We start from the raw sequence: 17100 nt of genomic DNA on the forward strand, positions 1-17100 counted from the left end.
GAGTTTTCTCCCCAGAGAAGCTCGGGCTTTCAAAGATCTACTCTCCTTCTCAACTGCACAACATGGATGAATCTAGAAGACATTCTGCTCAATGAAACAAGCCAGATACAAAGGACAAATAATGTATGATTGCACTTATATGCGGCCCTAGAAGAGGCAAATTCATGGAGACGGAGAACAGCTCGGCGGTTACCGGGGCGGAGGCAGGGGGGTTACTGTTTAATGGGGGCGGAATTTTTGTTTGAGTAATAAAAGCATTTTGGAGATAGACAGTGGTGATGGTTGCATGATATTATGGATGTAATTAGTGCCCTTGAATTGTACACTTAAAAATGGTTAAAATGGCAAATTTTATGTTACATATGTTTTACTACGATTTTTAAAAAATTGAGTAATATATTAAAAAAGCCCACACTTTAAATGGGTGAATTGCATGGTATGTGAATTTTACCTTAATAGAGCTATTTTTTTAAAAAAAATTAAAGATGTGAATCTTGACTGCCGGGGTCTCTGTTTAGCCAGGGTCTGAGCGGGCAGGCTGAGCCCATACATGGCAGCCAAACCAAGGTGCCCGCCTGTCCTGTGACCTGCACCCTGGTGGACGGAGACTCTTTCCATTAGCTTTGCTGACACCCAGAGGAAAGGGATCCCCCCACACACCTACTCTGAGGCTGAGAGCTTGGTGGGAGCCTCTAATGCGGCCCAATGTCCCCTCCCCACCGCCAGAGGAGAAGGGCCTGGAGGGGAAAGATCATTGCCTGGGACACACAGGGATGATTTTCAGATGATACTAACCCACCTCTCGTTCAGAACGAGACTGGAAGAGAGCCCTAGACTCGGCATGTCCCTTCTCCTCCCTGAGCTCCCAGCTCTCCGTCTGGGACAATGACGGTAGCTGCCCCGGGGACAATGCCTGGACACTGCTCACCCAGCTCACTCTCACTAAATGGCAGGGTGGCTTCCTTCCCTTCCATCACATGCACTCAGACAATGGCCCCCATTACCCACTGGGTGGATGCCACGTGGGCCGTGTCTGGGAACAGGTCACCAGGCTGTAACGGTTTCCAATAAAACTGCTTCCTCAAGGCCGGGCAAATAAGATGATCCAGGAGGTCGGTGTGTCCTTAGAGTCAAGCTGAGCAGAAAACCCAGCTAGCTCGCCTGTTCCCTCTGCAGTCCTCCCCCCGTGACAGGGGGCTGCCAAGAAGGAAAGCACAGCTCCACCCAAGGCCGTCATCCCAGATGTGGGCATCGCAAAGCACAGCACACCTGCAGTGGGGAAGGGCTGGGGACGGGCACTGACTGACAGGGTGCAGCCCGACCTGACCCCCATTTTCTATCAATAACTTCTGCCTGAGGCGGGTCTGTGGGAATCTAGTCTACCTCCTAAAAAAAGCTTTTACTCACCTCTTGTTTTCTGTATTTATTTTTTCCAACTTTATCGAGATGTAATTTACAAATAACACTGAATAAGTTTAAGGTATACAATGTGTTCATTTAATATACTTATATGTTACTAAATGATTACCACCATGTCGTTAGCTGACATCACCATCCCATCACATTATTACCATTTCTTTTTGTGGTAAGAATATTTAAGATCTACTTTCTTAGCAACTTTCAAATATATTAATATAGTCTTATTAACTATAGTCACCATGCTATAGATTATATATTATATTATATAATGTATAGATTATACATTAGATCCCCAGAGCTTAACCAGCTTATAACTGGACCCTTTGACCAACATCTCCCCATTTCCTCCATTCCCAGCCCCTGGCAACCACCATTCTAGCCCCTGTTTCTCTGAGTTTGGCTTTTTTAGATTCCACATAAAAGTGAGCTCCTATGGTATGACTTCACTTAGCATAATGACCTCAAGTTTGATCTACATTGTCACCAATTCTGTATTTAAATAGGCAAAAGTATGGGATGCTTTTCATAGTTTTGAACAGAGAAATGGTTTGGAGGACCAGACCTCTGCATCCTGTTACTGGTCAGGAAGACAAGGGAGGTGCAGCGCCTTCAAGGTCAGACGCATCCCAGCACGGAGTTCGGCTCAGCCGGCTGTCTGCAGCAGACTGCTTCTCAAAGCAGGTCCCAGAACTGTCTCCCATCCCATCTGTTCTCCACAGTGTGACCTGGCCCTTCCCGAATCCAAAGGCAGAATCTAACTCCCCTCCAACCCGGGCCAGCCTGTGACTTGACTGAATTAAAGTCACACAACTGGTGACGGGAGACTCCGAGGTCAGCAAGTCAGGTCTCTCACCTGGATCCTGGGACCCCTGATTTGGCAAAGCCAGCTGCCACCCAAGGAGTCCCAGTGCCTTGAGACCTCCATGCTGGAGAGGCCACGTCTATGGTCCCCAGAGAACCAGCCCCACCACACACAGAACACGTGAGCGAAACCGTCTTGGACCCTCCCGCCCCCAGAGCAGCCTAGAAGGAAGATGCAGCAGTTGCCATGTAGAACAGATCTGCCCAAATTCCTGACTTACAGAATCCAGGGCACATAATAAAACCGCTGTTGTCTTAAGCCACTACGATTTAGAACGATTTGTTGCGTAGTAGTAGTAACCATAACACCACCGTGTGACTTTAGGTGTGTGACCTGACCTCTCTGGGGCTCCGTTTCCTGGGATATAAAAGGGGGTCATTCCCACCACCTCCCATAGTGGGTATAAAGTTCCGATGAGATCATAAACATATGTCTCATGACATCGTTGCAGTCAAGAAATGGCAGCTTCCCTCGTCATGGCCATCACCATTACTATTCTACCATGAAGACGAGATACCTGTACACGCTAGAAAAGGGTCACAGCACAATTCCTCTCCTGTGCAGCCAAAGCCCCGTCACCCATCAGACACACATCAAGAGACAATGATCACAGCCATAAGTCACGATGTACTGGAGCTGAAACTGATCCTTTTTTTTTTTTTAAAGCAAGAGAGACAGAGACTGATGGGTTTGCTGTAATCTACAGATTACTCCAGAGCTGCATGATACATGTGGACTGACTCTTTTAAAGCTCACCCACATGAAAAATTTTGATACATTTTATTTTTAGTTTAGTAGACGTGATATTCAAATCCTTATTCAAGCCCTTTAAAAACACTCCTATGTTTTCATGAAGAAATTGCATTCCCAGATAGCCAGAGATAGGAATAACCTGAAATACAGAAAACATGTACATTCTCAAGGATGTTCATCACATCTTAATTTAAAACACCCAAAATTGGGATATGAGTGTCCGAGAGTGGGAGGTCTCTCCACCCTGTACACACTGTCATCCGCACCTACCAGCCTTGGGAACACGCTGGTATCGACCAGAGACGAAGAGAGGAGGCTCAACCCTCCTTTCTCCACCATGCATGCTGCCCCAGCCCTGCCTCGACAACCTCTCCTTCCCACCGCCTTCACCTCCATCCCCTTCCACTGCCGGCTCTGGGCGCCTCACTGGGGCTTTCTCGCCTCTCCTGGAAGTGCTCTCATCTCCCTCTGAACCTCACTCCCCCGCTTCACTCTCTAATCTCCCAGAGACCTCTGGTCACTCTCGGTTCCCTCTTTCTTCTCTGCCTCGACTGATTACCAAGGCCCCTTTGTCTGTTCATCCACCACGACTGCCCAGGAGCTCCAAGACCCACCAGTTAATGCTCCGGCAACCCTAGAGCCACACTGTTTCTCACCTGTGAGCTTCTGTCCATAACACCCCTACTCCCTACGACCCTGCCGGACAAGCTGCTCCTCTACTCTGGACTCAGCCTCTCCGCGCAGGATGAAGCCTACATAGTTACTGAATAAGTAATTAAATCTACATGATGGACTATTACGCAGCCATTAAAAACTGTTTACTCAGAGTCTGTAATAATAGAGGGGAATGTTTCAGCACGTTAAATATTTTAAAAGAAACAACTGTGTTTATATTACAATCTACAGGGGGGCAGCAAGAAAGAAATATAACAAAATTGGAACAACGTTTCTGGGGCAATGGAGTCAAGGATGTTATTTTTTCCCCCTCTTTATTCTACTTTCTGCATTTTCAAACGTTTCTGCAATGAGATAAAATAAAGAAAATTAAAATCTTGCAAGGAGCATCTTAACATACATGCACCTTAGCTCCCAGAGTATGACAATATGGGACACCTTATGACGATGGATTATATTTTCACAGCTTCAGTAAAGAGCCTTACCTCTCCCTGGGGAAAATATTCAGGTTTTTTGTTTTTTTTTTTAATCACCTTTCACATTGAAAGCTGGTGTCGGAACCACTATCGCTCAGCCCTTGACTCCTTCAGCCAGTTCATTCCATGATGGATTGTTCCCGAAGCAGACAGGCTGGCTAGCGATCTGCACAGTGAAAACAGTGGACGAAGTGCCTCTCTCCCAGTGATCTACTGGCTGCCTAACCATTTTTGCAGTGAGGAATTTGAGTTATTTAATAGTCCTGAGCTGCTGCTTTCAATAAGGAGGATACTGACTCCAATCCTCCGGCCATGGTTTAACATCACCATGCCCCTGACGTGTGGAAGGGCCACACAGGACAGACACTGCCCATTTGGTATGAGTTCAGGGAGACCTCGCTTTGCACAACTGCGTGGAACCCTAAAAATGACCGTGCAAGCTGAAACACTCAAAGTGATCTTAATAATCAATGTGGAAATTACAAAAGTTCCACGATCTTAAAAAAGAACTTTTTAAAGACATTAAAAACTCTCTTACTGACGGTTATAAATGTATAGGGTAGTAAAAAAAGAGTAAAATTGATATTTTATTTAGCACACAGTCACGTAAAACATTAGAAACATTGAGAATTCAAGTGTTTTATTTCTTTGTAAAAAATGTATCCAGACTAGTTTCAACAGTGCTGGCTTCCTCTGCTCGTTGGATAACTTGCGATGCTGGGCAAACATCTTTTCTATGCCTTGAAGAACTGCCTTTCTAAGTTTAGATCTGCTTCCAAGATTCTATCCTCTGCACTTTCAACACCGTGAAATATCTTCAAGAGTTCCTTTAACATGAAGCGTGCTGCCAGCGTCAATTCCCCTGGGACATCTTCATTTTTTCCGTCACAGGCACTTCCCTCATTTATGTCAATAAGTTCACCTTGACTTAGTTACTTAGTTCCCCTGGCTGCATATAAGAGTCTCGAATGGTCACAGCTCCAACATTCCCAGAATCAGCGGTTTCCTCTATAACTCCATTTCCATCCAATCCAAATTTCTCTGCCAGCATTATTACTTTTCTTCTTCCTTTTTTTCTTTTTTTTTCCTTTTTGCTGAGCATCATCTTTGTGGGCCAGATTTCCTCTTTTGACTATAACCATTTTTGTAAAATGTCATGTGGGTTTATCACGAGGGAACAGGAGGCAACATCGCCACATGCTCTGCTGTCTATGTGTGAACCAACAGATACACAGGGGCCAACCAGAGACAGACACTGAAAGAAGTGACTTGGTCTCAGATCACAATACTCATCTGTTATTTACTTAGTGATTTGTGGGCTGGAGAGCGAGTGGCGAAGTTTCTACTTCATGCAATTACTCACAGTTACCGTTTTGGGGTAGCTGAAATCTGGGCTATGTGATTGCAGGACCGGCATTACTGAACAAAACTGTGGAGACTGAAATCCGTACACATTGGAACTGTGCAAAGTGAAGGTCGCCAGGTGGAGGCGTGGCATTTGGGAAAAAAATTGGACTACTCTGGGGTCAGATCTGAAGACGTGCCGTTTGTTCATTCGGTCATTCAAACACACACTTATCCAACACCTAGTGGGCACCAGGTGGGTACCAGGTGCTGAGCTGCGTACAGAGGAAACAGGCATGTCCAAGATATATATCCGCTGATGTTTCATGAGGCAGGACTCCGGGTCCAATGTTTCAGAAAGGCCAGGTTCCAGTCCTGTCTTATGATCTGAGCTGAGTCACCCCTCCTGGCTGGGACTGGGAATTAAGGTTCTTTAGTTATAAGGAACAGAAATTGCCTCAGGCTAACGTAAGCAAGAAGGAAGTTCCTGGAAGGTCCTGAGGGAGCCACAGAATCTAGGAGAGAGCACAGCAGCTGGACAAGGGGCCTCAGAAGGAGCCGGGCAGTGCTGGGAATTCAATTTCGGGGATCTATGACTATTCCAGTTACCTATCGCTGCGTAACAAATAACCTTATAACTCAGTGTCTTCAAACAGAAACCATTTATTTTGCTCATGAGTCTGCAATTTGGGTAGCTCTTGGTGGAGATGTGTGCACTGCTGAACAACCAGCCCAGGATCTCTCGGCTGATCAGTGGTGAGGAGGGGTCCTTAAAAGAGAGGGGCACGCCCAGGGGATTCCCAGGATCCAGGCAAACACCTGTCAGCATCCGGTCAGGCAACCGGGATTCAGAAAGGGATTATGGATTGTGGGGATGAAACTGTAATCCTTACGAAACAGTAACGAATGTCTTTATCAAGTCAGGATGGAGGACTGGTCTCCATCAGAAAAGATTTAAGAGACAGAACAAGCAAATGCAGATGCAGGACTTTAGATCCTGGGTCAAACCAACCAACTATAAGAAGACATTTTTGAGATAACTGGAGACATTGCTAAGATGAACCAGAATCAATCAACCTGTTTGTTTATTTTTTATTGAAGTATAGTTGTCCATCTTTTGTCTCCTGTGGGAGGAAAAGGATCTCCAACACAAGCCCAGAGTTTGGGTGTTTCCCCCAGGCTCTTTTTTTTTTTTTTTTTTTTTTTTTTTTTGTGGTACGCGGGCCTCACACCGCCGCGGCCTCTCCCGTTGCGGAGCACAGGCTCCGGACGCGCAGGCCCAGCGGCCATGGCCCGCGGGCCCAGCCGCTCCGCGGCACGCGGGATCCTCCCAAACCGGGGCGCGAACCCGGTTCCCCTGCATCGGCAGGCGGACGCGCAACCACTGCGCCACCAGGGAAGCCCGTAGTTGACTTATTAAGATGGACCAGAATTTAGATTGAAAGAAATTCGTACTCATTTTGTTCGGTGAGATAGTGGTACTGGGTTATGCAAGAAATGCCCTCACCTTTCAGAGACGCCTGCTGATGCAGGGGTGAAATGACAGGAGTCTTGAATTTACTTAAATATTCTTAAGCCAAAAGGATGGGAAAGTAAATGAAGAAAGTACAGCAAAATCTTGAGAGCAGCTGAAAAGCGAGGGGATGGATGAGGAGCAATTCGACATACTATTTTCTCTACTTTTGTACATATTTGAAAGTTTTCATTAAAACTTTATTGAAATTATAAAAGGAAATTCAAAAGCTGATAATGACAACACAAGTAGCTCCCTTTTATTGAGATGTAAGTGCAATACGCACATTATTGCACTTAATACAAAAAGCCCAGGTGGCCAGTAGTTCTCCCTCTCCTTTAGGGATGAGGACACTGGTTCAGAGGCTGAAGAACCTGCCACAGGCTCACAGCCGTGCCCAGGAGGGGAGCGCAGGGCTGGCAGCCCCAGGGGTCAGGGCTGCAACCTCTGCAGGGCGTGGGGGCGGGGGGATGCAGGAGGCCAGGCTGGTTCAGAGGAGGCCCTGGTCTGCAGTTGGAGATCCCATCCCTGCTTGGGGCAGCCGGAACCTCTGAGCAGCCTTTGTTCTGCCTCAATGTGCCATTCAGCCCAGGGTTCTGGAGGACAATGGATCCCACTGTGCAAGGAGGCAATGCCATCCTGGGCCGCACAGAGGCCCCAGGTGGGCCCTGGTCCCCAGGCAGCCTGGCAACTACAACCTGGGCTCAGGTAGAGGAGCCTAGATGCTGTCAAGGGACAAGCACGTGTAACTCTGCACACGCTATTCTTTCTGCCTGGAATGCACTAGAAATCAGCGTCACTCCAGAACCCTGTGAATGCCACTCCCTTTAATGCCAAAGTACCTGTCCTCTATAGAACTGTGATCATCCCCCCACTGATGCAATGGAGGGGATCCCTTCTTCCACTGACCCACGTGGATTACCTTCACCACATGCGGCTAGGAGAGATGCAGTGCTGCTACGTGTCCAGCGTGAGCACCGTGCCAGGCAGTCCTGGGTTCAAATTGCGAGACCCTCTGAAGCTGGGTGCAGACCCAGAACTGAATGGGCCACCTGTCCCTTCCCTGTGGGTCCAACCAGGCAATGTGGAGGTTAGGAGGATGGGTTTGCAGGCAGATGGCCGGCATTCAAACCCCAGCTCTGCCCCTTACAAGCCACATGACCCTGGGCAAGTGCCCAAGCCTCAGTTTTCTCCGCTGTGAAATGGGGTAACACACACACACATGCCCACACACACCGGGGTTTGTGAGGATCCAATAACATGAGGTACTCAGCATCGCATCTGGCATCAGTAAATGGTCAATCATAATAATGGCTATTATGTTCGTTTCATAATTATTTAATGCTGAAGACCAGCTGAGCAATTTTGCACAAGGGCTGACTGGTGAGGAGACCAAGGTTAATTAACAGGACACCCCAGGGTGCTGTGGGGCTGGCAGATTGCTTCAGCAACTCCAGACTCCATCCTGAGGCAGCCCACTCTCTCACTGGCATCCAAGATCCTGGGAGAGATGAGCCCATGTTTCAAAGACACAGCCTGGCCTGCGTCCACAAAATGAAACCAGGAGCGTGGAGCTCTAGAAATGGTGCCTTCAGGGACCTGGAGCATTTGTCCCAGGGCAGGAAGACTGGGGCGAGGGTGTCGGGTGGTTGAGGAGCCATCCTGGAGAGCAGGTCACAGAGAGCAACCTATTCTGCGTGCCAACGGGGAGAACTAGGGGTGCAGACGACAAAGGCTCGTGGAGAGATGGCATCACCAACTAGAATGCAAGGGAACCAGGTGCTGGGTGGGTGTGGGCACCTGAGAGATGCTTCCCAACGTTGTCCTGGCTGCTTGGCAGCATTTAAGGCTGGGTGATCCAGCTTTCTTCCTGTCAGCCCCCTCTCTCTCCCTTCCCTTCCAGGATTCTCTTGGTTCTGTGACTCCAGAGCCTTCCTGTTTTATCTCCCACCTGGGTGGCCACCAAGAATTCTCTTTGTCCCTTAGATGTTGGTGCACCTTGGGCCTCTGGCCTCAGCTCTCTTCCCTCATTCCTCTCAGTCCCACTTCACTCTCCCTGCCCAGAGACATGGGCTTCTTTTCTGCCTAGCACATAGTGGGTGCTCCAGAAATGTTTGTTGAACGAACGAATGCATGAATGACCTTGTTCTTCAATGTTGTACGTCTGGCACCTAACCTCCCCCTGGCATTTAAGGGGGATCAGTAAATGTCTGTTGAACAAAAGGGGAAAAATGTTCAACCTCATTGGTATTCAGACATGAATTTAAACAAATATTTTTCATCTGTGATATTTGCAAAGGTCAAACAAATTAGAATAGCTAATGCTGATCAGCATGAGGTAAAATAGAGAAACTTTCTGGAGAATAATTTGTCAATGTGTGTCAAGAACGTTAAACACGTTCATAATTTTTACGTAAAATTGCATGTGCAGGACTCTCTCTGAAGAAAATTATTCCAGATTTGGCGGGAGGGGTGAGAATGGGGTGTCTTCCTACACACATAGCGTTCCTTCCCTCAGTGTTAGTTATAAAAGAAAATAAGCAACCTAGTTATCCATCAATTGGGGGTGAAGAGTTGAACTATGACATCTATCACAGGAAGAGTGTGCAGCCAATAAAATGATGGAATTTGGGGGCGGGGCCGAGGTAACCAGTTACACACCCCTTCCCTGCTAGGACTTGAGAACACACAGGGAAGATGGACAAGAAGGAAATCAAAAAAATTCTTCTTTCTTAATGGTAAACTCGCGGTGCGGAATGAGCTAGGGGACCCTACTCCACTGCCCCTCCTCTTGCGCCCGTGGGGAGAGATAGGTCTAAAGGCTGGACTCTGAAATGAGGGAAACATAGGCTTCTTCTTGGGGCCCCATAGGTAGGGGTGAAGCAGAGACCTTCAATACTACAGCCCCGCCCAATAGAGAAAAATTGTCCAATGAGTGACAAGTTCTCACCAGTTCCACCAATCACAAAAGCCAAGGGGGTGAGAGGCGGGGCCAAGGATTCCACCATCCCAGGAATTCCAGCCTCCTCCCTACAGCAAAATAGGGCCAGCTATAGCATTTGTGGAGCCCAGTGCAAAGTGAAAATGCAGAGGATAAAAAGCAGGGAAAAGTATCATTAAAGGTACAAAAATATAAAGCTTTCTCATTTTTTTCCCATGACTTGTCTTAGTTATTTGCTATTTAATGACAATTGAAAAAAAAAAGTTTAAATTATTAGCATGAATTTTATCGCTCATTCTGTTGTGTAATTCCAGCTTTAAATGCAAATAGAAGAGCACTGAACTCGAATGCAGAATCCCTTAATTACACAATTCGTATCTGGTAGCTCCTACAGGCATATGTAGGTTGTTCTTACCAGAGCAGTGGGGACACTGCACATTTTATTTCACCTTTTGACGCCTGCACGTTCCAGGCACACAACTCCACCCTCGATGAATGACGGCTGAAGGGAACAGGAACTATGGTTGTCCATCTTTCCCTTTCTTTTGGTGCCATGATTTTCAGAAGCGATGATGAGCTAGCCCAAGGATGTCACACGAGTAACAAAGGATATGATAGGGTTCCTTGGTCCTTATGCTTCTTAGAATGTCACTGCCTCCTTTCTGCATTCAAAACAAGTTCTGATTCAAAAGGAAAGTGTGGCCTCTCGACCTGTCAGTGCCCCTGTTTACGCAACTACAGACATGCTGATCGGTGCCTATGCACAGAATTCTGGTGGCCCCAGGACGCTGGGGAGCTCCATGACACTTAAAGTGACACAAGGTAAGCACGTTACGGAAGCCGCACAAGGAACAGTGGAATCGCTTGTTGCATGTGTCACTTCTGTTCACAGGTGTGCTCCATTGTCCCATCAGATGTCCCATCAAAACACGGGTTCAAAGATACAATTATTAAAAATTTCAAGATGGGGACAGCAGAGAATTAAACCAAGCGCAGGGTTCTTGGTCCTTCCGACTATGGGACCTACACGGGTTGCACACTCAGGACACCAGCTCTGCAGCAAAGCACTGGAAAATTCTTATAACCTCACGCTTAAAAGCACCCTTCCAAATGGTTTATATGGAGAGATTAAAGCTTTTTTTTTTTTTTTTTTTTTGTGGTATGCGGGCCTCCCTCTGTCGTGGCCTCTCCCGTTGCGGAGCACAGGCTCCGGACGCGCAGGCTCAGCTGCCATGGCTCACGGGCCCAGCCGCTCCGCGGCACGTGGGATCCTCCCAGACCGGGGCGCGAACCCGGTTCCCCTGCATCGGCAGGCGGACGCGCAACCACTGCGCCACCAGGGAAGCCCTAAAGCTTTTATTAAAAACAGACATGGGCATTTAAAAAAGATGGGCAGGAGCTGTGGCAAATGGCTAACAACATGTATCTAGAGGCTGGTCTTTCCTCTTTACCTGCATTGTTACTCTGTAATCCTCCCCTTTAAGCCCCAGCATTTCATACAGCCACGCTTCAGGTGTCAAGACCTAAACACCTTAGAGAAACATCCCTTAGCTCTGCTGACTTTAAGGATAAAAACCAAAAACTGTAGCAAGTAAAAACCAGGAGATGATGCGGAAACATTTTATTAGCATTTGATTTCCATCTTGCATCAAGAAAATGAGAAAACTCCTACTTGGTGACTGCACCAACCTTTAAGTGAGGTCTGGCTTCCTTGACAGTTTGGGGAAACTGATAACAATAACCCCTTCCCAAGGGTGGACCTTTGGAGTCCACATGGTCTTTGCTCCTCAGAACCTTGTGACAACCCAGGGCAGGAAGCAATGCAGGGAAACTGAGGCTCAGAGAGGTGATGTGACTTAATGGGGGACAGCCACCGGTGTCCCACTGCAGCCTCCTTCCCTGAAGTGGAGACAACATGAGCTCGTGAAAACCCAGGCAAACTTATGGAAGGGGTGGTCCTAAGTGGAAGCAAAAGGAACAAAGATTTCAAAAATCAAAGGCTGGCTCTCCGCTCTCCTTCTGGGCTGGCTCAGGTCACTGCCAGACGTAACCTCCCCTCTCAGCACAATTTCTCTGGGGGTGGAGATGGAATTAGGTTAGCCAGTCTGATGACAGTTCTAAGGGCTAGTCTAACTCTAACCCCTAAAGAACAGACATAGTTATTTATGCACAATATTTATTAAGTACTGACTGTACCCCAGGCCCTGGGCTAGGCACAGTCACACACACCAAGCCATTTAATGCCATGAGCTCACTGAACATATTCCATTCATGAAGCACGGTGGGGCGTCCACAGAGAAGATGCTACAGCATCAAATAACTGCACATCCCTTGTTTCAAGTGATCTAAGGAGAAACCTGGAGAAGAAACTCAGAGGTTTCTTCTGAGGCTCAGAGAAACCTGCCCAAGATTACAGACCCAGAGCAGACCCCACTGGGAAGGCAGGTCTCGAGACCCCACCAGGAATGCAGATCTCCTGACACCAGATCTTGGGATACCTCATCTGGCTGGAAATGCGAGGAGGGGAAATCAGAACTCTGCAACTTGGACTTGAGTGCATGAAAGAAATCAAAGAGGATTTCTAAAACAGAAAGCGAACAAATCAGCATCCCTCCTGGTTTTATGTATCTCGCATCTTGTTCGTGAGTGACAGGGCAGCCTTTCTGTTTTCCAGACAGTCAGTAAAGGCTGTACGAGTCGGGGTACTGCTGGCTGCAAGTAACAGAGACTGGGTTGAAAGTTTGAAACAATGAGTAAATTTAACAGCTCACGGAACTGGAAGCCCAGAGGTGGGGTGGACATCAGGCCTGGTTAATCCAGGAGTCACAGATGTCACCAACATCCCCAGTTCTCACTCACTGTCTGCTCTGCCAGCAACGGTGTTGTTGGCTTCAGACTGGCTCCCTCCATGGTCTCAAGGCGGCCACCAGCAGCAATGGAGGCTTCTGTGTTCCATCACAAGAGAGGCACCAGCTTCCTGCAGCTCTCTCTACTCTCCACTCAACCTCCAGAAAGGACTCCCATGTCCATTCTGGGACCAGTCACTGCAAGGGGGGATGGGAGGACACTGGTCCATCACTGCCTGCCCAGGGCCAGACTCAGAAAAGGATGTGCTTGGTAAATGCTACTGCATGAAGGAGGATGAATGTATTTTGTAGATTCAATCTAGCCTAAAAATGTCTATTTAACCACCCTAAAGCTGAGTCCTGCGGCTGCAGCAAGAGAACACAGCCAGGAAGAGTGCTTCCTAGAGCCATATCTGGCTCTTGAGAAAAGCCTAAACAGAGACTCCTTGGCTTTCTCCTATCCCTGGGGCCCCTTTCTCTAGGGCTCAGGTCCTTCCACTGTCCACTGTCAACTGTTCTCCCCAACACTCCCCCATCTTTGCCAAGTTCTCTGTGCCCCACAGTGACATGCACTCATGCCTTATGATTACAACAGCCCTCAATCAGCGGAGCTGAGCTAAGAGTTAGAGGGGAAAAAGTTGCTCTAATTCACACTAAGGTGTGAATGACTAACAAAACCTAAACTCTCCCCAAGGTATTTGGGATTTTACAAGAAGAAATTGAGGAACTCAAGCAAGACTCTCACTGGTAAAGTTGACATTTAACTTGAGACCTAAAGGATGAGAAGGAAGAGCAGGAAGTGGGTGTTCCAGGTAGTGGACATAGCCAGTACAAATACCCCAAGAGAAAGAAAAAACTTCCTGCTTAAGGAACAGGAAGTAGATCAGAGCCACTGGGGTATTGTGAGTGTTTGTGGCCAAGTGACCAGGTGGAACAGGAATTTGTACACCTGGCTCTTTTACAAACTCCCAGCATCCATTATTTGCTTGTGAAGTTCCTCCAGGAACAAGACTTTTAAATGATAACAGTGCCATTTATTAAGTGCTTCCAACAGGCCAAACACTGTGCCAGGTGCTTCCTAAATTAGCAAAACCACTGATCATTCCAACAACCCTGTAAGATGAGTCACTATTACTCCTCCCTTTAAAGGGAGAAAGTGAAGCTCAGAAACATTTAGTAACTTGTCCGAGGTTGCACAGCACCTGAAGAGTCAGAAGAAGGATTTGAATACAAGTCTGTCTGACATCCAAATCTGTAACTTACTCTGTGCTCTGAGCACAAAATGCAGGCAAGATGAAACAGTGTGAAAGTCTGTTTTCATGCAGGGAGGCCAGAAATCTCATATAATTCTAATAATTATTGTTACTGCTTTCTCAAGGGCGGGAACTTCAGATCTTGTTCCTAGGTTCCCTAGGACCTGAGAGCTCTGTGCCTTCCACACTCTGGCATTCAATCTGGGACATGGACAAAGGCCACGCCTCAGTTTCTTCATCTATAAAATAGGGATGCGGGTTATGTGAAGCTCCTGTGAGGCCTCAGCACATAATGGGTCCTCCACATACTTGGGTTGCCAGTTTACAATCTGTAGTTCCGAGGCGGCTCTTTCACCCACCATCTTATCTGACCCTCACAGAAACCTTAATACCTCAGGCAGAATGGTATTATTCACTCCCGTTTCACAGATGGGGAAAAGAGATCCATCCACATAACGGCGTTCCCTTCTAGAATACACGCTGCCCACGGGCAGGACCTGTGTCCAGTGCCCAGGGCTAAAACTGACCAGAACATAGTAGGTACTCGGTAAATATGCGTTGTATGAACGAAGAATTAAAATCATCACTTCTTACTCTGATAACTATGCACTTCTCCCTTGTTCCTCCCTTCTAAGAGCTGGTGAATTTGTGAGAGAAACAGGGGGAGACAGAATAAAGAAGGAATTAGGGTTTGCAAATGTCCACTATGAGTCAGGCTGTGCTTTTTAAATACTTTAAATCACGGAGCCCAGCGCCCTGTCCCATCATCCTCAATATAGAGATGGGAAAACGGAGGCTTCCTCCAGAAAACCAGACCAGAATGACCTGCCAAGATCCCCTCTCTCTCCTGGCTCCAGCCAGACCACTGGGGCACCTGCCAGCAACCCAGCAGCCTTTCACCTCTGAGTCTCAGCAGGCTGCCAGCAGAAAGAACACCCAGGAAACACGCTGATCCCTCCTCGGCCTCTCCAAGGCAGGCGACAAAAGACCGCTTTCAGCTGCCTGGGGACACCCCCCACCCCGAAACCCCTAGCTTGGGGCAGAGCCCTCACCCAGCCTGAGCAGCCCTGCCCCCTCTCCCTACACACACCCATCAGCAAAGCGTGACTCAGCAGTTCTCCTCCGGGGAGCGGGGAGCGCCACTCTTCAGCATATCTCCGCCCAGGTTACACACCCAGCCTCTGCTCCCCTGGGTCAGGACGCCCAGGAGCCCACCCCGCGCTGGCCCAGTGCTCCCCAGGCCTCCGCAGGGCTCGGGCTACGGGCTCCTCGGCCTCATTTCCGGCGGAGCCAGGCATCAGCGCGGCGGACAGCACCCTGGAGTCGAGTCACCGCTCCGAGCCCACACGGGTTCCTGACACAGGCTCCCACGCGCACCAGTCCCGCGGCACGCAATGCCCAGGGCCCCTCCCACCGAGGCACCCACCAGGGGACCTCTTGCTAAAAACCCACAAACACTTCTGCAGCCAGTCCAGCAGCCCCCAGGGAAGATGCAGACGGCCCCTTAACCCGGGAAGGTCTCCAGCACAAGAGAGTCCCCACCGCTGCATGCTGACACCCCGCGGCTAGCTCTCCCCATCCTCAATGGAGGCTCCACTCGGCGGGCCCCCAGCTCCGGCCCGGGAGCTGCCCCCACCGTTCCCTGGGCAAGGTGGGGCAGAGGGGGCCCGTGGAAGTTCCAGGCTTATAAGACAGGACCGCTGACCCTCTAGATCCCACCAGCCTCGGAGTGGCGGTTGGGCCGGGGCTGTAGGGCCAATTTAGGGGATTTCAAATGCAGGGCCTGTTTGGGGTGGCATGTCCCACTTTGGGGGAAAATTCTCACAGTTTAGGGCCAGCTGTTCCTGTCTTAGTTCAACTCGCCAGGAATAAAAGATGAACCCCAAACCAGACACCTTCTCCCATCCACTAAGGGGGCCTGCTTCTGGAGGCGCAGGGAGGGGCCGAAGACCGCGAGCCTCTAGGGGAATCTGGCAATGGATTGTTTTTTCCTCCCCCCGGGTCCCACTTCGTCTCCAGGGAGTGGGCAGCCTAGAAAATTCTGCGGGCTCTGGGCAGGGCAAACTCAGTATTCTAAGCCACTAAATTTCCCCGGTATTTCTTCACCAGATTAGCCGCAGAGGTGGCCTTTTTAAAAATGAGGGCCAGGGCCGATTCAGGATGCCACCAGGCCTGGGGGCGGAAAGCTGCCTGCCGGAGGGCGGCGCGGAGGAGGGCGCTGCGCTCTCGGGCTGCGGGGCAGCGGAGGCCGGCGCCCTCGGGCTCCCTCCCTCCCGGACCCGGGGCGGGGTAGGGTAGGGTAGGGTGGGGGGACACGACACACAGCGCGCGGTCCAAACCTTCGGAGGGCATTCGGTGCGACGGCATCCCCACGCCGCGGCCGGCCGGAGGGGGCCTCAGACAACACGTACGTTACCTTCAGTCACATAGCTGTGGTCCCGCAGGAAGCTGTGGTTAATTTTCCGCGTGTCCGTGTCCTCGCCCATTGAAGGCCGTGCCCGGTGCCCTGGGCATGCCCCGCCGCCGCACACCGATGCAATCCGCAGAGGTCGCGCCGGGCGCGCGGGCCATGCCGCCGCAGCCTAGCAGGGGCGCGGGCCACCGGGGCCCCGGGGGGCGGGCATCGCGACCGGGGGCAGCCGGGGACGGGCGAGGGCGGCCGGGACGGGCGCCGCGGTCAGGCTTGAGCGCGGCGGGCGGGCGGCGGCCGCGGGTGGGGGCGGGCCGGGGCCCGGGAGCGCATCCCGGCCGGCGGTGCGCGCTGCGTCGGTGGCGGCGGAGGCCGGGTGCCGGTGCGCCTGGCTGCGGCGGCGACGGCGGCGGCGGCGGCGGGAGAGGACGCGCGCGGCGCTGCGCCGACCGAGCCGGGGCCGAGCCAGGCTGCTAGGGCTGGGGCCGCCGCCGCCGCCGCCACTGTCGCAGGCCCCTCCCTCGCGCCGCCCGCTCCTCCGCCCCCACGGCCCGCGCAGCCCGCCGCGCGCGCGGGCAGCCCGGCACCCTGCAGGTGCGGCGGCGCCA

At 50.2% G+C, this 17100-nt stretch overlaps 1 protein-coding gene across 2 annotated transcripts in view; it reads right to left on the minus strand.

The window, feature by feature from the left end:
• Positions 1-16766, minus strand: part of PPP2R2C (protein phosphatase 2 regulatory subunit Bgamma) — a 139913-nt gene extending 123147 nt beyond the window's left edge. The window contains exon 1 of one of the 2 annotated variants that reach the window (XM_007119731.3): positions 16499-16766. In XM_007119731.3, the coding sequence (XP_007119793.1) occupies positions 16499-16568 (70 nt within the window). In that variant the 5' untranslated portion in view covers positions 16569-16766. Of the gene's footprint in view, positions 1-16421 lie in introns of both variants that reach the window. The other variant, XM_028491699.2, reaches the window with a different exon arrangement.
• Between the last annotated feature and the right edge of the window lie 334 nt (positions 16767-17100).

This window comes from Physeter macrocephalus, chromosome 7 (assembly GCF_002837175.3).
Source record: "Physeter macrocephalus isolate SW-GA chromosome 7, ASM283717v5, whole genome shotgun sequence".
Classification (NCBI taxonomy): Eukaryota; Metazoa; Chordata; class Mammalia; order Artiodactyla; family Physeteridae; genus Physeter; species Physeter macrocephalus.